Source organism: Electrona antarctica, assembly GCF_951216825.1.
Source record: "Electrona antarctica genome assembly, chromosome: 16".
NCBI classification, from domain to species: domain Eukaryota; kingdom Metazoa; phylum Chordata; class Actinopteri; order Myctophiformes; family Myctophidae; genus Electrona; species Electrona antarctica.
In genome coordinates this window covers 33,353,076-33,378,058 of record NC_136797.1, presented here as the reverse complement: position 1 = coordinate 33,378,058, position 24,983 = coordinate 33,353,076, and the positions used below count along the sequence as shown (strand labels likewise).

At 41.1% G+C, this 24,983-nt stretch overlaps 2 protein-coding genes and 1 long non-coding RNA gene across 3 annotated transcripts; 1 reads left to right on the top strand and 2 right to left on the bottom strand.

Annotated features, from left to right (window-relative positions):
* Positions 1-682: 682 nt before the first annotated feature.
* On the top strand, positions 683-24,852 carry LOC306939539 (proproteinase E-like). The gene is made up of 4 exons (XM_079524129.1): positions 683-773; positions 2,217-2,300; positions 5,039-5,186; positions 24,396-24,852. The coding sequence occupies exons 2-4, from the start codon at positions 2,230-2,232 to the stop codon at positions 24,555-24,557; spliced, it is 381 nt and encodes a 126-aa protein (XP_079380255.1). The 5' UTR covers positions 683-773; positions 2,217-2,229; the 3' UTR covers positions 24,558-24,852.
* Positions 8,689-13,002, bottom strand: LOC306939538 (uncharacterized protein). The gene is made up of 4 exons (XM_079524128.1): positions 12,687-13,002; positions 11,059-11,283; positions 9,374-9,565; positions 8,689-8,965 (listed from the first exon to the last, which is right to left on the bottom strand). Exons 1-4 carry the CDS (start codon positions 12,867-12,869, stop codon positions 8,876-8,878), a joined length of 690 nt encoding a protein of 229 aa, XP_079380254.1. The 5' UTR covers positions 12,870-13,002; the 3' UTR covers positions 8,689-8,875.
* Positions 13,414-14,003, bottom strand: LOC306939659. Its single transcript, XR_013791904.1, has 3 exons — positions 13,938-14,003; positions 13,747-13,853; positions 13,414-13,633 (listed from the first exon to the last, which is right to left on the bottom strand). It is a non-coding gene; the product is annotated as an uncharacterized lncRNA (long non-coding RNA).
* Positions 24,853-24,983: the final 131 nt, after the last annotated feature.

Sequence of the window (24,983 nt, the reverse complement as noted above, 5' to 3'; positions counted from 1 at the left end):
GTCTCACATGCACTTCTGCTGGGGTGATATACATTCTCCCATGCCCTTGTGTGCTACAATATATAGGGAAAACCATCAGGCCTGTGGAAACGCGTATCATGAACACAAAAGTGATATTCAGAGAAATTATGTAAAATCACCTGTTGCAAGACAGTTCCATGAAGCTCATGTCTCAACACTTTCCTTTTGTGTTATTGAAGAGATAACTAAAATGTGTAGAGGGGTGATGTGAATGAAAGACTGCTTCAAGCTGAATGTAAATAGAGTTTTACATGAAGACTTTGCATCCAGAGGGCCTTAATGAAGATTTGTCTCTCTCAGTCTCTCTTGCTTTTTATAAGGTTCTCCATAGCTGATGTACGTGTGCCGATATTTGTATGTATTCACCATGAACTTTTCTATACTTCTGAATTTCTAAAGTTGTAAAGTTGTGTAGATGACTTGTAACTAAGATTCTCTATCCTTTAAGAGTGATTTGACAATAATTCCTTGTTGTCTTTCTTTGTGTATGTAGTCTTTCATGGTGTTCATTTCCTGTAGGCCCTTGGTCTCCACAGTGCTAATGGGCTGATTGCTGACACTCTGTGCCTTCAATCAGCCTCTCTACCATTTGTTACCTCAAATAGGCCTCCTGCCTACTTATAGCCAACATGTGCAACCTACATTCAGTGTTGATGGTAAGGACCTAAATTCCTCTCCCTCTGTGTCACTTTTTGTACTATAAGTAAAGACTTTTTGTTTTTGCATCCAAAGAGCCTCATTCTTCCTTCAGGGTGAGAGCCCCTTCTTTTTGCTTATGGACTTTCATGCTGGCCTCTCGCACCGGTTTACAGCCCTAGAGTAATCCTAGCCGCAATTTGCAGATTTTTTAATAATTGGATGAATCTAGAGTTGCAATACCCTCCATTGACTCCCCACTCATCCATTTGCTTTTGCGATCTGCTTGTATTAAACGACTTTAAACTCCCCAACATTGCAGCTCTAGGCCAAGCTTGAATTATCCTCTTTCAATCTGCCAAGCTTGTGTTTCATAAAAATCAACCATAGACATGTTATATGAGCTACTTTCTGTCAAGAAATTATCTGCAGGTGAAGTATTGGAGTTTGGAAGCACTCGTCGAAGTCACTGAACCACCTGTTTCGCATTTGCACATAATGCAGGAGGCAGAGCAGCGCGACCCATTAATAAAAACGAGTGCTTCCAAACTCCTTAGAAACACTTAGAAAAAGAATAACCTGCAGAGAATTTCTTGAGAGAAACTAGCTCATAACATGTCTACGGTGGATTTTTATGAAACAAAAGCTCAGCAGATTGAAAGGGGATAATTCAAGCTTGCCCTACAGCTGCAATGTTGGTGAGTTTAACGTTGTTTAATACAAGCAGATCACAAAAGCAAATTGGATGAGTGGGGAGTCAATGGAGGGTATTGCAATAGATTCATCCCATTATAAAAAAATCTAGAGTTGCAAATTGCGGCTAGAGTAAGCCTTGAGTTTAGAGTGCACTTCCCTACCTCCTTCACCATGTCTGTGGGGGTCTTTTTTTACCTTGTCATCCATCCAGCCCCCACAGTACTTTATGATGTATATGAAGTGACTTTCATCCCATCCCAGCAACCCAATAACTCCCTCACTAGCTCTCTTATATCTCATCTAGGATCTGGGCGGTGTTCCTTCAAATCACTATCACGATTATATCACGATTGAGCTTGTAGATCGGCTAGAAGAAGAAAAACAAAACATGCTTCTAGATGATTCCATTAACCTACACCAGGGGTGCCCAAAAGGTAAATCGTGACCAGTAGATCAGAAAGGCTGTGCAGGTAGATCACATGACATGCCAGAATATTTGATTTAAATCTATAAAAACTATTTTTGGCATCTGCCACTTGAATTAAGGTGACTTGATTGACATCAAAAGGGCCCAACCCTAACCTATTCCATTTCTGCCCCTTATTTCCCATTGCAAGTGTCTTATATGTAACACCAGCTCCGCTATACCAAAGCCCCCTCAGGTACATATTTAAACTATTTTCAGCAATGTTAATACTTTTTTCGATCTTGTTGAGCTGGTCATTTTGAAAGTAGCTCTCAAGTCAAAAAAGTGTGGGCACCCCTGACCTACACAAACAAGATTAACTCAGTTGTTGTACTAAACTAATTTTAATTAGTCCCACTATCATCCTCCATGTTCCTGTTGTGTTTGACCTTTGCAGGCCTTTAATCCAAATGCTACGCTGCACAAACATGGATTCCACCTACACAGGTGACGCCGTGACGGCCAAGACCTCTACAGAGGGGTGAGACCCCCCTACACACACACACACACACACCCTCTTACTGGATCAGTATTTAAATAGGCTCTACAGTATATGCACAGAATAACTCATCCTACTTCCGGGCGCGCCTCCTTCCCTATGAGGTGTTACTAATTATTAAGGCTCTGTTCCATTCTGGTCAAACGGGACCTTTTTTGCACAGCCTGGGAGTCAATGGGCACTGATGGGACGCTTGTTTTCAACAAAGATGGCGAAAGCAAACATTCTTTGTTCTGTACTTATACAGAGTAATGGTGCTGCTACTGAGCATGTTGTCTCACTGGAAACGCTGCTACACAAGTGGGTAAGTGTCATTGAGGCCCTGTACAGGTGTGTAACTCTGAGAGGGTACACATGGAACCAAGGGTCCATTTGATTTGGTTTCATTTGTACACTCTCAGGGGTACCACTGTACACTGAATGGAACAGAGCCTTAACCCTAGAACACTAAACATATATTTTGTTATTTTTTGCCCAACGTAAAATATTCCATAAAACATATTTCTCATCAAAATATATTGAAGTACAGCAATACATGGCAACCCGAGCTACTCTTCTTCAATATTTCATCATGACTTTTCACAAAAAAAATTATTTCATGGGGGTCCATGATCTTGGAAGCAATATGGGTAATACTGAAAAGTTTGTTTCTGTTGGGCATGGGCAGTATGCTTTTGTTTAATAATAACAGAAGATAGGGGCAAAAGAGAATGCCACAGACGAAAAACAGTCTAAGTCCACACTATTTATCCATAATGTATAAATGATAGATAAGGGGTCAGGACAACGAGGCCTTTTCGTGGAGGGGTCAATCTGAAATTTGGATTTAGACTGTTTTTCGTCTGTGGTACTAATTAATTTACGAATTACCGGTACATGAAGTCTTTGCTGAAAATGTGACTGGATAGATGTAATGTGTTGATCAAACCTAAGTTTATTGTCCAGGGTGAGTCCAAGATATGTGAAACTGTCAACCTGTTCTACTGTTTTCCCATTAATGAGGAGTGGGTTAAGTCCAGTGTCGGTTGTTTCAATGACCAGTTCTTTTGTTTTGTCCGCATTCAACTCTAGATAGTTGTCCGTGCACCACTGTGTAAGATGAGAAATGGTGTTCTGATAGACTAATAGTTATTGTCATGGAGCAGTCCGAGAATGGCAGTGTCAACAGAGTATTTAAAGTATGTGATGTTGGTGGGAGAAAGGCTAATACAGTAATTTGTGTACAGTATAGTGTGTAGACTAGAGGAACGGGGTTTCGAGTGTACCGGTATGATGGTGGATGTTTTCCAGAGCGTTGGTACGGATGCTGTCCTGTATGACTCCCAGAATATGGAGTGAAGAATGGGCGAGAGCTCCATGGCGCAGAGCTTGAGCACCTTTGCCGCGGTGCCATCCGGCCCTGGCGCCTTGTCAGGCTTCCACCTGGCCAGCAGCCAGGTGGACTTAATTAAATATAATGCAAAAAAGAGCAAGATTATGATTGTTCGAAGCAGGTAAGACGGACATCTAACCTTTCCTGACTTTTATCTCTCTGGCTCTGTCCTTAGTGTCTGCAGTGAGATTACATATTTGGGCCACATCATCTCAAATGACCTCTCTGATGACAAGGACATATATAGACAGCGCCGGAAGCTGTATGCGCAAGGAAACATGCTGTGTAGAAAATTTAGCATGTGCTCAGTACCGGTGAAGATTTCACTTTTTAAATCCTTTTGTGCCCACCTGTGATGTCGCTACAAACAGGCCAGTATTAGACGATTGACAGTGGCCTACAATGACTGTATGAGGCTGCTACTGAGAGCTCCAAGAAGCTCCAGTGCAAGCCACATGTTCGTCAGTGTTGGGGTCCCCACTTGCTCTGCTGTGCTGCGCAATCTTATGTATAGATTTATGTGCAGAGTATCTGAGTCAGTAAATGACGACATTGATGTCATTACTAACCCGTTACGTAGTTCTGTCAGGTTCTCCTCCAGACTGTGGAACCATTGGCGAACTTGTTTGTATGTTCGAAACTGAACATTGTGGAACTCTTTTTATTGTATATTTCTTTCTATATTATCTTCTTTTTTTTTAATCTATTGTATTGTTGTTTTGTACTGTGATATGGATTCCCCTGAGTCTGCAATAAAGATTGAATTTTATAGACAATATTTTAGGCCAATAAAAACGACTATATACCAAATGTCCCATGCCACAAGCCCGGCTGCTGTACTAATACAAATACAATGAGGCACCAAAGGCCCTTCGGACTTGGCCCCTCAAACATATTAGATATTAGATCTAATATTTCTTATCAGAATGTCAATGCCAGTGATGTTTGAAATTAATACATCATGTTCCGGTTCAATTGGTGTTTTTAACTGAAGGAGCACTATAAAAACTATAATTGAAATGTTTATATACAGTACAGTACAGTACAGTACAGTACAGTACAGTACAGCCTCGCATAGCCAGATCTCCACAGCTCCCCGAGTGGGCAGAGCTGTGAAAGGTCTTGCTATGCGAGACTAGCACCAACCTGAGACAAATTGCCTGGAAAACAGACGGCACTAAATGATTACTTCATGCCCGGCTTGGGCCGGCTAAGAGGAAAAACTTTTCACGTATTTTGTGCAAACACACCCGCAATAAAAAAACAAATCAGATTATTTAAATTCTCTATGCAAAAATGTGTAAAATAATAATAAATAGAGCAGGTCTGACCTTTTTGTCTTTGTCAGCTGGTGGTCCCAGACTCCCAGGGCAAGCAAACTTACAGCAGGGCTCCCTGTGGTGGAGCACAGCATCTGTAGTCTCATTGGCTGGTGGGGCAGCTCAGTGAAGACGACCATGATCTGTGCTGGAGGAGAGAGCAAGTCTGCCTGCCATGTGAGTACCTAACTATCACTTCACACCAAAAACAAAGGAAAGCACTTACTGTACTGTATTCACGTGCTGTACACTGTGAAATCAGGACAGTATGCAAGTCCAAACATAAAAGGGAGTAGGGCTAACATTTACACGATGAAGCCCTGGAGAATGTGATGCCCATGTGTTTCTTCTCTTGAGTCTGAGTCTTGATTGCATAACAAGGTTAAACAGTTTGTCCATCTCATCTTACTATTAAATGAACAAAACTCTTGTCAGTCTGTCCTCATCCATTTTACTCCTCAGTAGGTTGACTTGGCAATTGATATGAAATTGCATTGTATAAATGTTTTTTTCTATTGAGCAGTATAAAGCCAATACTCAATACTGTAATATAGAGGGCACAGTGGAACAGTCGGTAGTAGTCGCCTCACAGCTAGAAGGTCCTGGGTTGAGAGTTGGGGGGGGGGGGGGGTTTGCCTCCAGGATGGAACCTAGGTAGGTAATTTCATCTTTTCGTGTGATAATATTGTCACCCACTTGATCCAAAAAGAATGGATTCCGTTTTTCCCAGGTGTAGATAGTGTTTTCCGCGAGCCATGTGTGCTCATCAAACACTTAAAGAAAAACATAAGCCGCTGCCTACATTAACCACATCAGCCATATTTAAACTTTGCAATTTGAGAATAGCCGATCTACGAGCTCACGTGTCGGGATGCGACATGTTGTGAGCTTGTAGATCTGCCATTTTTAAAATATTTTTAGACATAATTATAACATTCTACATAATGAGTAGCGAGTCATTTTAGTCTATTAGAGCCTACTTACTGCTGCAGACTAAATAACTTCATATTGGTCTGAATTATTAATACTTTTGTGAACAAATAATAGGCCTAAAGAAAAAATATGTACTGTAGAGGGGGGCGGTATTTAACACACCGCCAAATATTATCTTCACAACCGGTTAGCACACTGACATTTATTAAAGACTAGTTAAGACAATACACTCAACAGCAGGTTTTTTTGCTTGCTGCCACATCTTTCTTTCTTTTTCTCAAATTCAGGACAGAAAACACTTTTCAAAAACAGATATTTTCCTCTTGAACCAGACAGTGGCCTTGTGGTTAGTGTCCGCCCTGAAACTGGGAGGTCGGGGGTTCGATCCCTGGCCGGGTCATACCAAAGACTGTAAAAATGGGACCCAATACCTCCCTGCTTGGCACTCGGCATCAATGGGTTGGATTGGGGGTCAAATCAACTAATGATTCCCAAGCGCTGCGCACGCTGTGACACAACTAATGACTAGCTGCATGCAATTCAATATTTTATAGTTTGTATTAGCCTACATTAAACACAAAACAAACATCTTTAACAAGTGAAAGAAAACAGGGTTTTCAGTTGAAATAATATTAAATTAAATTATCGATTTTACAATATAAATTGGGGGTCCCAGATATAGAAATGCCATTAAAAGGGGGTCCGTAGACTAATGCATGTCAAACTGGGGGTCCTTGAAATTAAACGGGTTGAGAATCACTGCTAGAGCCATGAAAATCTTCTCTTTATGGTGGGTCCCTGGCATATCTCTTCAAATGGGGGTCCGCAATATCAATTTCATGTCAATTTGGGGGTCGTTGACATGAAAAGGTTTGGGAACCACTGCCTTATAGACATGCAATAATAGACTATAATGCATACTATATTAAATATTACTGTAAAGTACACAATACGTGTCTTGTGCATGCATTTATAAGGATGCTTAATACAAATGATCGGCTATAGAGCAGTGGTTCTGAAACGTTTTTATTTCAAGGACCCCCGGCCCCACCATGACTCTGACAGTACATGGGTCCATTTGGTTCCACTTGTGTTGTACACGCGCGTCAAAGTTACAGACCTGTATAAGGGTCCATTTGGAACAGCTTTGAGGAACACTGCTATAGAGCCTACTTGGGGATTAAAGTGCCCTTTGTTTTGGACTGAGTCAAGTGATGCCTGACGGATGGTTAATTTACACCCATTTAGACCAGAGGACGATTCTACAAAGGCCTTCTAAATCGTAAGTTTTCTGAAAAACCCTTGTTTCTATGTCAGTGGTTCTCAAACTATTTCATGTCAAGGACCCCCAGAATTATATGTAATTGGCCGCCGACCCCCATCTGAAAATATGTTATTCCAGGGACCTCCCAGAGCAATGGTTTGAGTTATAAGCGTTTGCTCTGAAAGATTATATTCAAAGATTTGAGCCACATTTTCATGATTTTTCAAAAATAGCAGATGTACAAGCTCAGCTTGTACATCTGCTATTTTTCAATAGCTAAAGTGTAACAGAATGCTTAAAACACCAAAAGGGGTTCCGCAATCCTGAAAATCTATAGTCTGTTAGCAGAGCTTCTTTGGCCACTAGAATCCCCAGAGGCAGCTTGGATCACAAATAAACTTTCAGCTTGGATGAGTTGTAGGTTGAGACATGGTATTAAACAGTTTCAGTTTGCAGGATTAACCCATCTTAATTGTACCACTCTTAAAAACATAAAAAGTTCTAAAAGCACACTTCTATCTACATAAACTATTACTAAATTTGATCAGATAATCATATTAATCGGAGGTATATGCCATTTATAACTTCTCATTAAATATATTTAACCACAAACACAATCAAAAACAAATTAACCACAACCGAAACCACGTTGAACCAATTTATTCATACACGAACAGTTGAGTACATTAGTATTTTTAGCATAGCATTTTTCTTTGACAACAGCTGCTAAAAAGAAAAAAAGGAGCCAAACAGAATCCTGTTGCATCCTTTCCAAAATAAACAGATTTGAGTTCTCCCGTCTCCCAGCAAAATGTGTAAAGTACCCTGGCTCTCCAATTGGGGAGATAAGTGGGTATATGGGTACGACCGCTACTCTTCCTTCAAAATGACGGGTCACAATGACGGGTCTTAGAGTATATAAGATCCCCAACCGACATGAACTGAACGTAACTTATTACAACTAATAGGGCATAATAAGGATGCAGTGGGTATATGGGTACGATTATGGTTCAAAATGCAACCCTCCTCCCTGACTCTTCACAATGCACCCCCCACCCCGACTCTTCACAATGTAACATATATATATATATATAACATAACCCCCGCCTCCCCACCCCATGTACTCCCATCGTGTGTGTGTTTCTCCCGTCTCCCAGCAAAATGTGTAAAGTACCCTGGCTCTCCACTTGGGGAGATAAGTGGGTATATAGGTACGTCCGCTACTCTTCCTTCAAAATGACGGGTCACAATGACGGGTCTTAGAGTATATAAAATCCCCAACCCACATGAACTGAACGTAACTTATTACAACTAAAAGGGCATAATAAGGATGCAGTGGGTATATGGGTACGATTATGGTTCAAAATGCAACCCTCCTCCCTGACTCTTCACAATGCACCCCCCACCCCGACTCTTCACAATGTAACATATATATATATAACATAACCCCCGCCTCCCCACAACCCACCCCATGTACTCCCATCGTGTGTGTGTGTGTGTGTGTGTGTGTGTGTGTGTGTGTGTGTGTGTGTGTGTGTGTGTGTGTGTGTGTGTGTGTGTGTGTGTGTGTGTGTGTGTGTGTGTGTGTGTGTGTGTGTGTGTGTGTGTGTGTGTGTGTGTGTGTGTGTGTGTGTGTGTGTGTGTGTGTCTCTCTGTCGGGTTCAGCAGATCAGGTCATTTCATCATCATTCAGGAAGAGGTCAGGAAGAGGATCTTCTTCCTGATCCATGTCGTGCGCATCGCGCATCATCTGGTAGTTCTGTTCAGGAAGATGAAACACAGGTTTTCATGTTATACAAGTGGTTTAATTACCCATTGTAGGGATGCAAATTATCAATTCATTAATTGATCACTGATAACCTTATCAATGGATTAACCAGTTGGTTGATAAGCGGCATTTTTTTGTATTATCTGATAATCTTAATTTCCCTCAATAGTGTATAATAATTGCAATTTGCTGATATACAGAAAGAATACAAAAGGCATATTCCTTAATAAAATATTAATTTGACTATTTGAGATACAGGGCCAGGCAATGGAATATTTTATGAATAAAATTAAATGGAAAGTGCAATGTCTTGTCTGTCACATCACATGCAAAAGCAGAGACGTTTCTGTAGCTACCAATGTGATCTACAAGCTCGTAGTGCGGCACTCAGTGACTTACCAGATGCTGTGAAAGCTTAAATTTAGCTCCATAGTTGATTCCATCAGTGCACTTCACAGTGAGGAGTGTGTTCAGTTCACGTCCACATTCTGCAGACCCCCCTTTGTACACCTCCACTTTGTTTAATGTCAGATTATTCTGCAGGCCGATCAGTCGATATCCATCCACCAATGGCAGATTCACCTGCAGATTCTGGAAGATATGAAAATGTCATAGGTTATCCTGGCAAAAATGGTGCTAAAACTTGTTAAATATTTATCATAGGACATTTTTGTTTGACATTTCAGCTTTAACGGATCACACAGAGGACAGCTGCTTGAATTTAAGTCCAACTGGGATTGTTGTAGTCTTTGAACCTGATTTAGTTAATAATAAATAAATACAAATCACACGTGTGAAGTGCTCTTATCATCATTTATCACATTCCGTGCTCAACCAATCAAAATCACATCATTCCGGCCAATCACACTAGAGAGTATGTGCATGCATAAAGTGAGTGGCAAAGTGAATTTAATGTTTTAATGTAATTTAGTGCAAACACATGAAGAAAAAAAAGCAAAGCACACTGTACACACAAACAAGAGCCAACAACACTGTTGTCTGTCTAACTCTATAGGAGGGGGGGGGGGGGCACAGTGACGTGTTCGGTAGGATTTTTGCTTATTTGGGTGCCATCTTCCTGCCTAGTTAGTAGGCTGCTAGGCTAGCTGCCAGTCTGTAGTTTGTAAGTTTGCTTGTCAGTGATGCTGGTGTGTACACTGTCACTACAGTACACCATCTTCCATCTCTCTACTATGTTTGACTTTGACAACTCTGCTCTATGGCTCTGTATCGACGGCGGTAGTGTTATTATTCACCGTTAGAAATTTTTCGGTGGTCTGATCTGATAGCCGCCTCCCCTCACGTCAAAACCGTTATCAATGTTTACAACTTACTTGACGAGAAGACATGTGGACATGGGAGAGGGGGAAAAACACCACGAGAGTGACGAGTGATCAGCCAAACATACTTCTCTCCAGAGTAAATAAACAGCGTGAGCGTGTATTTAATTATTTGATATCTCTGACAGTCAACGCACTGCGAGGCTACAATGGAAGCATAATTCTGACAGCCCATGGTGGAATGAACCAGTTAGGGTCTAAAAACGGACAGGGCAGACCCATTACTGTGGATCGAGGTTATGTTATTTTGTCATCTGACAGACAGGCTGACACCCAAACCATACAGTGTTTATTTAATTATGTTATATCTACAATGGTATGTCTCAACAGTGAGGCTGGAAAATGTAGCCTAGCAGCCTACTACTATAGCCTACTGGTAGGCAGGAAAATGGCAACCAGAACCCGTTCTGAGCAAGACAGTCAAGCCAGCCAGTCCGATCATATTCATATTGGCTCATTATATTAGTATCACTGTAAATGTGCGTGGGACTCACATTATACCATAATGTACGGGCAAAATTACAGGAATCAATTATTTATTTGTTAAAATAAGTTTAATAAATGACCTTTTGATTGAAATATTTATTAACAGTTACAAACTCAACTCAACTCAATACAAAGACTGTTAACTGTGAGTGGACAACCCAATCAAGCATAACACTTGTTTACAAGAGGGTCCACCCCTCTATAGCACTACACTATAGCAATTGATAGAATATGTGTTAACAAAAAAATATCACTTACTTTTTCGACCTCCATCATGAGTTCGCCAACAGTTGTGGAAAGCGGGGACACCTCCACGCTTATCTTTTTGCCGTGCCTATGTGCCAGCTCCTTAGCACTAGTTCCAAGATCGTCAGTTCCAAGATCGTCAGTTCCGTCGATGACTTCGACTTCTACTGAAATGGGAATTCTGCGGTCTTTTGGCTCCACGAAAAAGCAGCAACAAAAGTGGTCGCAGCAAGCCCACTGAAACACAGTTTAGATAGATTAATTAAATCCAGAAACTCTCTAAACAACAATTTCTCATCTCTTGTCAACAAAGAACCATCCAACTCGCCGTGCATGTTCATAAGGGATGTCGAACTCATTTTGGGGTGGGGGCCGCATTGGACGAAATGTGACTTCATGAGGGCCGGAGCGGTACAACCATGCAGTCGTGGACTGCAAGCATGCTCACACATGTTTACGTACACAGCTGTCACTTGGCTTTGTTTTTCTTCCTGTTGTGCATGCTATAGCTACACTACATCACACAAATTAAAATAAGAATAGCTACTTACATAATTGACTTTCATTATTGGTATACCTGTAGCCTAGAAGCCATTTGCTATGAGAGATGCTATTTTTATTTAGCGCCAATTTTTTGGAGCGCCAATAAACCATTTGAACATACAATGTTTAAATTTCAAATACTGTCTCAGCAGAAATTTCAAGTTAACCCTTGGTTTTATGCAGGCCTGCTTTTTTATTGAAGTGATGAACAATGGAACCAAAAAATATGAGTGAATAACAATAACTAATACTTAAAAAAAATCTTAATTGTTATTACTACTTACAAAAATAGCCAAATGGGGAAAAAAAGAAATGAAAACCATGACATTTCATCTGTCTTGTTTTCACTTGCTGCTTCCTGAATATCAGGGACCAGTTTCTGAGAAGTTATTTTCAGAACATCATTAAATAATATGTATAATCTGCAGTGGTGGGATATACCGGTATGATAATTTCTTTGTCAGCTGTGATCTGAATGGTCCCTCGGACACTGTCTTCGACACGCAGCAGAGAGAGAGAGGGGGCGGTCAATTGAGCACAGCTGACAGCAATCAGGCTAGTTAGGAACGGCAGCTCAGAACTGGGATTGAGCATTTTGGTTTATATTTCTTTAAAAAAAAATCATTACTTTTGACAGGAATGTGCTAGAGACTTACTTTTTTTGACAGACTCTTGCGGGCCGGTTCTGGCCCGCGGGCCGTATGTTTGACATGGCTTAAAGTAACACATAGCCTCCTACATTAACTACTTAAGCCATATTTCACTTTGCTATTTGAAAATAGCCGATCTACGAGCTCACAACGTGTGTAGGGCGGCCATTTTATTAATGTTTAAGACAACTTTCTATTATGTAGATGTTGAACATTTTAGTAGTGAGTACTTTTAGTCTCGGTCAGTCTAGAGACTAGTGGGGCCTACTTTTCTACTGCTGGTATGAATTATTAACACCTTTGAACAAATATATAGGCCTAAAGAAGAAAAAAAAATATCGAGGGGGCGGCGGTGTTCGTCATTTACCCCGACGCGACGCCAAATGATCATCTGGTTAGCACCATTGTCACTGACAAAAGAATAACTAGTTAAGAACATACACTCACCAGATTATTCCGCACTCCGTTTGCACGAGCCTGCAACCAAGTCTGTTCTGGTGGTCTGTTATCAAGTTTGAATTCTGCCTTCGCCATTTGTTGAGTCAAAGCACGGCGGTCCGACGAAGACGCACCGTCTTCATCAGGGCTCTTCATATCTCCAAGTCCAACATGCTTGTCTTCTTGGTCCATCGTCAAACTAAAAACTCTAATTGAAACTAAACTTACTTGAGAGTATACAAGGGTGGAGTAGCTAGGCGAGGCTGAGGTGGTTCCGTGCTGGTGGGGGATGGGCGGCAGCCAGGGCGTGATTGGCTGTGTAATCTCTCGCGTGACCTCTTACCTCTAGTTTACTCTGGTTTACTCCAGAGCCTTAGAAAATATGGCTCTGACTAGAGGGTACTCTTATTTTGAAGAGATCGTCCACCGGAAGTCTTATATTCGCTGATTCGCCAAAAAAATAAACACTGGTCGATTTAGCTCTAGCTGTCTGTAGTTCCGTCGCGCAAATGTATTCTAATGTGACCCAGCTAATAATTTAGGACTCAGGATTGTGGTACAAAAGTTAACAATTATTTTATTTATAAAAGCATGTTACAAAAAGAAGGTATTTGCAACACATGTTAACAGTGTTTGAGATATACATGAAAATGGTTGAGAATGGTTACTCAAAAAAAGAACAAATCAAAGTAAATCTAAAAAAGAAGGGAAAGGAACAGCAGTCCTTTTAGGGGCCGCTTGTTCCACATGGACCTAATATAAAAGGTAATGACAAAGTTCAGTGCACAAATGTCAAATACATATAAACTCAATATAATATATACCCACAAACTTCAATATGCACACCAATAAAAGGATCCCCTTACCAAAGTACAGCTCTTAAGTCAAACACATTAAACTTCTCTCTCAATGGTCATACAGGGAAATAACAAGCCCTCCCCTGTCTCCACCTGTAGCTGTTAAACAGTGACAAATCATGCAGGTTAGAGACAAGGTGACACAACATTGCATGACAGAAAACATCAAACAACTCCTTTCTGGATTCAGATTTGCATGATCATATACTCACATTTCTCCAAGTTAACTGCTACACATAAGAATGGGTGGTGGCCACACCCCAAACAATTCTTGTGCAGGAAACCTTGAATCTACTACCGTATACAGCAACAAGTAGACCTGGCAATATAAAGAGACTCATTTTATATCATATCATATCAAGAAACTCATAAAACAATAATATACAAAAGCATATAGGCTTACCAAGAGACATGCCAGCAGTCAAACATCCCCCTTCTGAACAACACACTCCCTGCAGTGTTGTGAGGCCCCACAGCTTTCAGACCTGCTACCTGCCAGCTCAGAAAGGCTTTAAATACCCTTGCCAATTAACCTCTGCCTCCCTCTAGGGTCTACACTAATATAAATATAAATTTAAGAATATATAGCTTGCTGCTTAGCAGAAATGGAAATACAAAAATAAAATATAAATATATTTTATAATATATTTTCGTTAAAGTGGCTGTAAAGCAAAATAAAAAAGATGATACAATATGTATTCCCAGTTTGTCACACCACAGAGTAATGTGTTATTAACCAACAGACCAAATTTGAATGATGAAAAAAATCGCTACGTTTCAGAAATGATTTTTAAAAATGGATGAAATACAATGCAATATTTTCTGGCCTCTCTGTCAAGGACTGTAGGGGCGTGTCCATTGTACAGTTCGTGGGAAATATCTCCCCCCGTTTTGTCCAAACGTTCTGTCAACAAGATTTCCTCACGGACTGGGAAGTCCTTTCAATGAAGTTGCTCGCTGGTCGCTACATGGTCGCTACTAGTGTGTGTGTGTGTGTGTGTGTGTGTGTGTGTGTGTGTGTGTGTGTGTGTGTGTGTGTGTGTGTGTGTGTGTGTGTGTGTGTGTGTGTGTGTGTGTGTGTGTGTGTGTGTGTGTGTGTGTGTGTGTGTGTGTGTGTGTGTGTGTGTGTGTGTGTGTGTGTGTGTGTGTGTGTGTGTGTGTGTGTGTGTGTGTGTGTGTGTGTGTGTGTGTGTGTGTGTGTGTGTGTGTGTGTGTGTGTGTGTGTGTGTGTGTGTGTGTGCGTGCGTGCGCCCATGAAACGGAAACTTTGGTGATATGTTTTGGGATCTGGCGGACAGAGGACAACATCACAATTTCAATTTACAATTTAGGCATTTAGCAGACGCTCTTAATCCAGAGCGATTTACATTTAAGCAATAACAAAAAGCAAGGCATACATCACATAAAAGTAGTTATCATGAAACATGCGTAAGCTATAAGAACGTAACGGTGGACTATCTATGTAATGAAACTATATATAAACTATACATACTATATTATACTAAACATGTGTACTATAAAGTGCTATGACTACATAAAATGCAATTCTAGTGCTGTCTACGTAACATAGGGCATAGCTAGGGCAAGTGCTACGTGCCATGATGGAGTCTAAAAAAATGGGTTTTCAGACTATGGCGGAAGATTGGGAGTGAGGCTGCAGTTCTGATTGTAATGGGAAGTGCATTCCATAGTTTTGGAGCCAGACGGGAGAAGAGTTTGGGACGTGTGGAGCGTTGTCCCGAGGTTTTTAGTGAAGGTACTTTCAGCTTCCCTGTGTTGGCTGATCTGAGTGCGCGGAAAGGTTTGTAGGGTTTGATCATACTTGTAAGATATGGGGGAGCCATGCCTTTGGTTGCTTTGAATGCCAGCATCAGAGTTTTGTATTCTGTGCGGGCAGCGACCGGGAGCCAATGGAGGGAGCGGAGAAGGGGGGAGACGTGTGAGAATTTTGTCTGCGGCAGTGCGGAAGTGCACATGCCGGTAGGCCATGCAGTTAGGAGGGAGTTACAATAGTCAAGTTTTGACAAGACTGTTGTCTGGATTAGGAGCTGAGCTGACTCCTGGGTGAGGAACGGTCTAATTTGTCGTATGTTATAGAGTGTAAACCTACAGGATCGAGTGACAGTGTTTTGAACGAGAGCTGACTGTCCAGGACAACGCCAAGGTTCCTGGCTGTCGGGACAGACGTTACCAGGGCGTTGTCTACGGAGATAGTTAGCTCCCGCATAGGGCAGGACTTAGCTGGGAAGAAGAGAAGCTCAGTCTTGTCTGGGTTCAGGTGGTTGGAAGACATCCACTGTGAGATGTCAGCCAGGCATGCAGTGATGCGCTCTTCCACCTTCGTGGCAGAGGGGAGGAAGGATAGAAACAGTTGTGTGTCATCAGCATAGCAGTGATAGGATATATTGTGAGCAGAGATGATAGTGCCAAGAGATTTAGTGTACAGTGAGAAAAGGAGGGGACCAAGTACAGATCCCTGTGGGACCCCAGTTTGGAGGGTAGGCCTATACGGGGGGATGATAGCAAACCTTTCCAAGAAACCTGGTAGGCCCGGTCAGAGAGGACAGTGAACTGGGGACAGAACAAACGAGGCAGTACACTGCAGGTGCAGTCTCCAAAGATCACAATTATGATTGCCGTCCATCTCCTGGTTAGTATACAAAATGTACTGTCTTCTTACAGAAAAGATACAATATACAAGTATTGACAGCATGGCGTCTTCACTTACTCAATAAACAAAACTTTATAATCTTTAAGATTATATAGTCCAGGACATCTGATAAGTCCTTGAACAAAAAGTTGACTTTTTAATAATATTTTCTTTATTGAACAACAGTGTGCAGGTAATTTATCTTTAATGTCTGCTCCACCAACCTGAGTTGAAAATCAGGTGTGCTAAATACTTTGTTTTAGTGAATTAGATTGGAAAATGCATAGATGGATTAGTGATGTGTCCTTTTTTTTGAGTGGTGCAACCACTCCAAGGAACAGCAATGTCTGTGACTTGTGTTAACCTATGTGTTAACCTACGTTTGTGTGTGACTCATGTGTGACTCATGAGTACCAGTAGGGGCGCTGTTGTGCCAGAAACAGAGACAGAGATAGTATTGCACTGTTGCCTGCTAATGAGAGAGAGAGAGGGGGGGGATTTGCACCACTCAGTTCACACAGGTGTGATTTTTTTCTTAAGCTAAACTGGACACTGCCTCTGGAAGAATACGGGAGTTGGGTTGAAGGTCATAATGCTGGAAATGGAGCTTGCTCAGATGAAGGATTATGATGAATTCCTGTACTGTTCTTTGTCTATATAGAAGTGTCTATTTGTACGTCTCTAAATGTTTTGATGAATTGAACATGGTGGACCCTGTTGTAAACAAGTGTAATGCTTAATTGGGTCGTCCACTCACAGTTAACAGCCTTTGTATTGAGTTTGTGCTTGAAATGTACTGTAATTCTGCAAACTGTTAATAAAATTTTCAATCAATCAAAAAAAAAGGTTGATGTGGAGCAGCCCCTTATTTACCATTATTGTGTTACTGTTACAGACGAAGACTACCGTTTTTACACCAGATTCATCTCGGAGGTTTTCACTGTATTTTGGGAGTCAATCAAGCCCTCGGCTTCAAAACTAGTGTACTGGACCAAGGCACAGCGAATGGCACAAGATCTACCTACCTGTAGCCCTCGTCGCAAACTCCCACTCATTGATCAGTTCTTCATGTTCCTCTGTCGTGTTGCAGCTGGGCTTCATGAGATAACTTTGTCAACCATATTCAAGGTCAGCCAATCCACAGTTAGTCGCAACATCTTAACGTGGACTAGCTACCTTTTTCTTGTTCTGGGCTCACTACCATTGTGGATGTCAAGAGAGCAAGTACAAGCTACAATGCCTGACAAGTTCAAGCTCTACTGCCCTGAAGTCAGTCATAATAGACTGCACAGAAATACACTGAGATCCATCCGCCCTGTCACTACAGTCAGAAATGTTTTCAAACTACAAAAACCACACCTCCTCCAAAGGTCTGATTGAGATCTCTCCATGTGGGGTAGTAACTTTCGTTTCCAAACTGTATACAGGCTCCATCTCAGACATCGAAATAACTCGTAAATCACAGCTGTTACAGTTACTTGAACCCAGGGCCGGATTTAGCCAGCCCCACTCAGGTGGGCAGACAGAATTGTAAGGGGGGCGACTCCGCCGGCGCGGGTGGGGTGTCAAACCCACATTGGGTGGGCAGGACGCACGTTTGGGTGGGCTGTGCCCACCCCTGCCCCCCCCTAGAACCGGCCCTGCTTGAACCTGGAGATGCAGTAATGGGGGACAAGGGATTTCTAATAGAGAAGATGCTTTCTGATGTGAGGGCAACACTCATCATCCCTCCTCTGAAGAAATTTGCTTAGCTCAGCACGGAGGACACACGTAAGACCCAGCAGATTGCCCATCTGAGGATTTTGGTAGAAAGGGCCATACGCAGAGTGAAGGACTACCATATCTGGGATGGACTCGTTCCTCTGTCTATGGGGCCTCTGGATGTCGAAGGGGACAAACCAGTCTGAAGCCTCCTCTAACATTCACATCACCTTTTTCCCAAAGCCAAGTCAAGTCCCTACAGACTGAGCTACCACCCAGTCACCCATGTGAAGTGAGGGGCGCTCTTATCATACATAATCACATTCCACCAAAATACAATTGGTGTCCTCACTTTTTATCGTCAATTCCATGCTCAGCCAATCAAATCATCGCTATGGGGTAAACACAAACGCACAAAGCTTAGCATAGGAGGGTCTAGCGCCCTGCAATTATCTTTGTGTGGCACAAAAATGACTTTAAATATACCTTTAAAATATACTATATATTTTTCCACAAATTATTGCCCTTCATCATACAGGAATGTCATATCAGTCAATCTCATATCAGTATCAGCAAATATGCCTGACACAGGGGTAAGGGGTTGACAGGTAAATAAAATGTTGGGGCATGTGGAGTTTGCTTTTGAGTTGCCCAAACTGCAAGTGCACATTTGAGTGAGGAGTCTGCTATAAACACAACACAAGATATATAGATGTATAGCTATAAACACTATTCCCAGTCGGTGGACTTAAAAAAAAAAATCTTTTTATTATTATTATATATATTCTCTGGTATCGGTATTCGGTACCGGCTAAAACAGAAATTGTGGTATCGGCATCGGATCGGAAAGAAAAAAAGTGTATCGGGACATCCCTAAAAAGTACAAGCTCAACGTGTTGCATATTGTTGTGAGCTTATAGATCTATTTTATTGAAATTGTTTAAGTCTGGGTTTTTATAAATATTGAGACAATGAAAATTGTCTGCATGTTTTCTGAGGATGCACACCCGATCTTCAAGCACATAACGTGTGGCGATAAATCAGCTATTTTTGTGTGCTTGTTATTTTAAGATCGGATAGTATTTAAAGTGGTCACAATAGCAATAATACCACTGTCAGAGGCATCTAAATAAATAATGGGTCTTGGACATTTCATAAAAGCAAAGGCCATGACAATCTGTTTGTGCTTTAATCCATGAATGGATGACATGGTTTTCCTTTTTTTTCTCCTTTCTCCTTTTCTCCAACTCAATACCTGTCCTCAGTAAAAGGCCTGTTTAACTTCAACTTTTATAAATGGCATGTTTTTTCTTGACATGTTTTGGTCAAATAAGTGGTGTGAAAAATACCACACAAACGGGACAACTCGTCTTGTTTTCAAGATTGTTGTGCACAAACATCAGTAGCATTACAAAGTTATACAAAAATTACCCTACCAATTCCATTTGTCCCTCCATTTCCCATTCCAGGTGTGTTTGTCTATATGTAAAGCTAGCACCACTATTCCAAAGCCCCCTCAGGTACATTTCATTTCAGCAATGGGATCATCGTTTTTTTGGGTGGGTAGATCTTGTTGAACTGGTCATTTTGAAAGTGGTTCTTGAGTCAAAAAAGTGTGGGCGCCCCTGCACTAGTGGGTGGCACTGTGGCAAATAGCAATCCCCTGAATGATAACCTGCATAGTGCATACCACTAAGTAGAAATAATTGCGAACGCAGTGAGCATTTACTATGAGACCCAGCAGATCACGTCTGTGTGTGTGTCTGTGTGTCACGCTGTAACACCACCCGCCCACCACCAGAGGGCGCAGCTGTATCACACACAAAAACACACACACACACACATGCACGCACACACACACACACACACGCACGCACGCACGCGCACACACTCACAACTTTAAAAAAAAACTTAAAAAGGAAAAACGCACACACACAAAAAACTTAACTTAAAAAAAAACTTAACTTAAAAAAAAACTTAACTTAAAAAAAAACGTAAAAAGGAAAAACGCACACAAAAAACTTAACTTAAAAAAAAACTTAACTTAAAAAAAAACTTAACTTAAAAAAAAACTTAACTTAAAAAAAAAACTTAAAAAGGAAAATCGCACACAAAAAACTTAACTTAAAAAAAAACTTAACTTAAAAAAAAACGTAAAAAGGAAAAACGCACACAAAAAACTTAACTTAAAAAAAAACTTAACTTAAAAAAAAACTTAACTTAAAAAAAAAACTTAAAAAGGAAAATCGCACACAAAAAACTTAACTTAAAAAAAAACTTAACTTAAAAAAAAACTTAAACAAACAACTTTAAAAAAAAAAACCTAAAAAAGAAACACGCACGCACACATACACACTAAAAACTTGAAAAAACATTTAATTTAAAAAAACGTAACTTAAAAAAACCCTTAAAAAGTACGTAATTTATTCTAATTGTTGTTATTGCAATTTACGAGCTGCGTTCGCTTCCCGCGTTTGCGCGTCTTACTTGTTTATTATAAGCAATATTACATATTACATATTCCCACTAGGAAGAAAAATGTGAAGGAAAGCACAACCCAACCTGAGTCAGCTCTTTTTTTAACTGAATCCAATTTAACTGTCCCAAATCAGCCAAACTGAAAAATTACAAAAACAAGAGTCGACAGTCATATTTTGAACCGTTTTTATGCTGCATATTTCACCCTCACATCCATCTCATAAGATATGACTACATCTCTCCTTTTTACCGGCTTAACACATCCATGTACACATTAAAGTAAAAACGATCAAGTTTCTCTCTCATTGATTGGATCATCTCTATAAATCCTTTCAACTGCATAGTCAGTGAGAGTGTCTGTGATGAAATCACACCACTGAAGACCACTTAAGGCTAGCTGACCCTGAATTTGATAGTAGTATTTATGGCTGATTTGACACATATATACACATATATATCCGAGCGCCCCGGCTACTTTTCTCAAACAGGCTTCGTTTGGGAAATTCACAGTTGCACACCGGGAGCACACTCGCCTATTAGTCTGTATTGGTAGTGTGGTCACGCCGGTCAGCGTGCCTATATCGAACACACCGAGTGCCACACTCCTCCCGACCGATAGGGGCTTGTAGTTGAAAGCCAATGGCAAAAAAACTAAAGCCTGGTGACTCGGTGAGGCGAGGTAAGGTTACAAAAAAACAGCTCGGATAAAAATGCTTTTTATTAAACAACGCGGAGTGTAGCAATGATAATCGCTGTACCAGCAAAACGATACAGAGACACCTCCCTGACAATAACGCAGAGACCGCTTGTTTATTTTTGGACCACAATGCTTATATGAAACGATTTTAAGATGACCCCATGTTATTCTCCATAGAGGAATTACTTCCGTGAACCAGGCAGAACCAGGGGATGAGCGAGTGAAGTCAGGACTTTGGCGTTCTATTGCCTCTTGTTCTTGTGTTTGCAGCTTAAACATTGCCAAAGTGATTGTAGTGGGTGACGTTGCAGTTGGGAAGACAACTGATGAGCATAGTATGGAAGCTATCAGGATTAGGGGTGCACGATTATAGACATATCTACAATTGATTGATTTAATACTTTAGTCGAAAATGTGAACAGCATGGATGTACAGTAAAGTACTGGGGACCTCCAACTGAGTTCAATTTCTGGGGAGACACCATATTATCTTTTGGATCTCGAGCTGAAAACATCTGGGAACCCTTGATGAAGATGGTGGTGTTGTGTGTTTGCATGTGGTTCTGCTAGCCTGTTTTTTGGGTTTTCTTTTTCCTTTCTGTAAACTTTCTGCAGTCTCCTGAGCAGCTGGCTCACCAGTGGTGGAAAAAGTATAGTCACATTTTTTACTTAAGTAAAAGTATCAATACTGCAATGTAAACAATAATCTATTATACGTAAAAGTCTGGAATACTAAGTACCAAAAGTATCGGTATGTCCCATGTTCAAAATGTATACAAATTTGAAAATAGCTGAACACTTTAGCTACTAGTTACTTTGTAGATTTTGATTATTATTACAGAATATACATTAACTACTTCATTTTGGAAATTTGAAAATAGCCGATCTACAAGCTTGAGGCTCACACTGCGTCGCATCGAAACACATTGTGAGCTTGTAGATCATCTATTTTCAAAAGATTTGTTATACATTTGAAAACTTGAAACGGGACATTATTTTTGTACTACATTTTGATGCCTTTTACGTGCATTTTGAATTCTGGACTTTTACTTGTAACATAGTATTCCGATTGCAGTATTGATACTTAGTACTTTTTCCACCACTGATAGGTGGTTGAAGAGTCAGTGTGTTCAGCCCAGTTTTGCTGGTGTATGAAGTGGAGCTTTTGTGCCCTCTACTGACATGTTGTTGCTTCACTTCTACTGTTGACCTGTGTGTCATTTTGAGCTTGTAGATCGACTATTTTCGGAACGTTTTTATAAATCTTCAGAAGGTTTCCATAGCAGAAAATATTTTCAGATGGGTGTGTGCAGAATGCATGTCAATTTGGGGGTCCTTGACATGAAAATGTTTGAGAACCACTGCTTTAGAGTTTAACAGGCCTGAAAATTACAATCCAACACAAGCAGACCAGTTGAGTTGAAGCCAAGCACCATACCCACCCCATAACCCAAAACACCATCGCCCCCATACCCCCACCCCCGCCAGTACACCCACACCCCCATATACCTACAGCAACCACACCCCCATTTTCCTTTCCCCTTCCAACCCTGAAAGCCCCCCTATACCCACCCCTTGCACGCCACCATATCACCCAACACACCTTAATGCCTTAATCCACCAGCTTTCATTCAGTAATAAAATGAGAATAAGAATGTTTCATGAATTTAGCTCAACTTCTCTTAGGAATTCACTTAGGAAGAAATGTAAGAGGAAATATTAGGAACTCATTGGTGCACGAGACCCAATTTGTGTATATATAATCTGATAGCACTTAGCCAAGGCAGGACTTTCCATCAAACCCCTCAGATGGCTCTCAAGGTTCAAGTTTGTTTGTGTCCCCGAAGCACAAATTGGGTTGCAACGGCATAGACATCAGTACATCAAACAATTGCAATAGCCTACACATAAAAACATAATACTCATAAGGCCTTATCTCCATGACCTCACAGCAGCATTCAGTGTGCAAATGGAAATGGGGACTAGGCACAGTAATACTATGGTCAGTACACCAATTACTATAGTAGTTTTGGCACTGTGGGCAGGTGCCAAATCGAGCTGGAAAGTAAAATCTGCATCTCCATAAAGCTTGTCAACATTCTGAAGCACAAAGTACTCTCCTGGTAGATGGCAGTGTTGAAACCAGGGTTAAGTTTTCACTGTTGGAGGACCAATAGTATGCAGATAACATGGCCTAAATCACAGTTTTATCAAATCCAGAGTCATGGCTGCAACAGTGACACTTGGTGGTGAAGAAACGACATAACGCTGTGTGTGTGTGTGTGTGTGTGTGTGTGTGTGTGTGTGTGTGTGTGTGTGTGTGTGTGTGTGTGTGTGTGTGTGTGTGTGTGTGTGTGTGTGTGTGTGTGTGTGTGTGTGTGTGTGTGTGTGTGTGTGTGTGTGTGTGTGTGTGTGTGTGTGTGTGTGTGTGTGTGTGTGTGTGTGTGTGTGTGTGTGTGTGTGTGTGTGTGTGTGTGTGTGTGTGTGTGTGTGTGTGTGTGTGGGAGGTGGTAATGAAATCAATGGCAAAATATTGTAGCTGGCCAGGATGAAGACTGACGATTTTAAGTTGCTTTATTAATTAATCAACATAGAACTAAAATAAAGAAAAACATAATATGCATCATAAATCAGACAATAATCAATAAACACATCAAACATATATAAGCGCAGAGCCTTATTATATGGCTCTGACTAGACCCATGTCAAATTAAAGGGCCAGCATGTCAACACTTCCTAAACATCACAATAAAGGTAGACTCCCTTAGGCATGGTTACGTTTCTCCGAAGCCTGTTGATAATTTCCGGTTAAACTGGTTCTCTCCTTAAAGGGTACTGAAAACTTATGGCCTTGACTGGTTTTCTGTAAGATTTCAGACAGTATGTTGGGGGAGACCTCTTGAGATCCAGGTTTGCCTTCCATGACACCATCTTTGAAGTTGAACTCTAAAATGTGAATAGTTTCCATAGGGGAAGATGGGGGAAGTTCCTTGATGGGAATGTGGTGGCTTTCCCCCCTGACCTGTATGAGGGAGGAGACTTCTGGGTGTAGAGTTGATGCAACCTTGTGTGAATCTGCTGTGACAGTGGAGTGGTGGATCGTTATGGGATTGGGACTGGGAGACACCTTTTCTCTGGGCATGCAAATTTGGGCTGGATTGTAGTCAGCCTGGATGACTGCATCTTCCTGCTGCTCCAATTCACCCTTCTGAGCCTCCAGAGCACTCGTCTGCCGGTCCTCTGGCTCCCCCATCTTCTCCTTCCGTTTCTCAGCCTCAATCTGCTCCGTCCAGCTCTTCTGATCCTTCTGTTTCTTTACTTCTGCTTTCCTTGCAGCAAGCTCTGCTGCCTCCACATGGCTGGCTACCACCTCCATATGGCTGGCTAGTGGCTGCCATACCTGGAACTGATTTGTGTTGGAGGGCCAAAGGAGTGAGGATCACAGTCAAGCAGTTTTTTAAACCGTCGTTGCACTTCGATTCCATTAAATTCATCTAGAATCCTCTCATATGCCATTTTAAAAATGTCCTCTGAAATACATTTACATGCATCAACTCGTCGTTTTACCACAATATCAGGTGTGATGTATTCTCTGATTTAATCATATAGTCTCGAAATGTCTTTACTCTTAACCAGTGTTTCAATTAGAATTCCTAGGTCGCTCTCAGCATTGGACTTTAACTGCTTTCTTGCTGTGCGTACAATGATCTTCCACTCGTCAAGCAGCGAAGCCTTTTTACCATATTCTCAGCCTTTCCTGAGTCCATCTCTGAATCATTTGCAGCATGCTAGTAATGGCCCATGTGAAATTACAATAATAAACCTGGCTATGAGAGCAAGTAAATGAATGAATGAATGAATGCATTTTATTTGTATAGCACCTTTCCAAACATATAGTTACAAAGTGCTTTACAGACAGGTTAT

Excerpts from the sequence above, each read along its gene's own strand:
- LOC306939539 (XM_079524129.1), top strand. The coding sequence starts at position 2,230 with ATGCTACGCTGCACAAACATGGATTCCACCTACACAGGTGACGCCGTG. Across the intron at positions 2,301-5,038 it reads GCCAAGACCTCTACAGAGGG|CTGGTGGTCCCAGACTCCCA; the intron begins GTGAGACCCCCC and ends TGTCTTTGTCAG. Across the intron at positions 5,187-24,395 it reads AGAGCAAGTCTGCCTGCCAT|CAAGCTCTGCTGCCTCCACA; the intron begins GTGAGTACCTAA and ends CTTTCCTTGCAG.
- LOC306939538 (XM_079524128.1), bottom strand. The coding sequence starts at position 12,869 with ATGGACCAAGAAGACAAGCATGTTGGACTTGGAGATATGAAGAGCCCT. Across the intron at positions 11,284-12,686 it reads ACGGAGTGCGGAATAATCTG|TGGGCTTGCTGCGACCACTT; the intron begins GTGAGTGTATGT and ends ACTGTGTTTCAG. Across the intron at positions 9,566-11,058 it reads TCATGATGGAGGTCGAAAAA|AATCTGCAGGTGAATCTGCC; the intron begins GTAAGTGATATT and ends CATATCTTCCAG.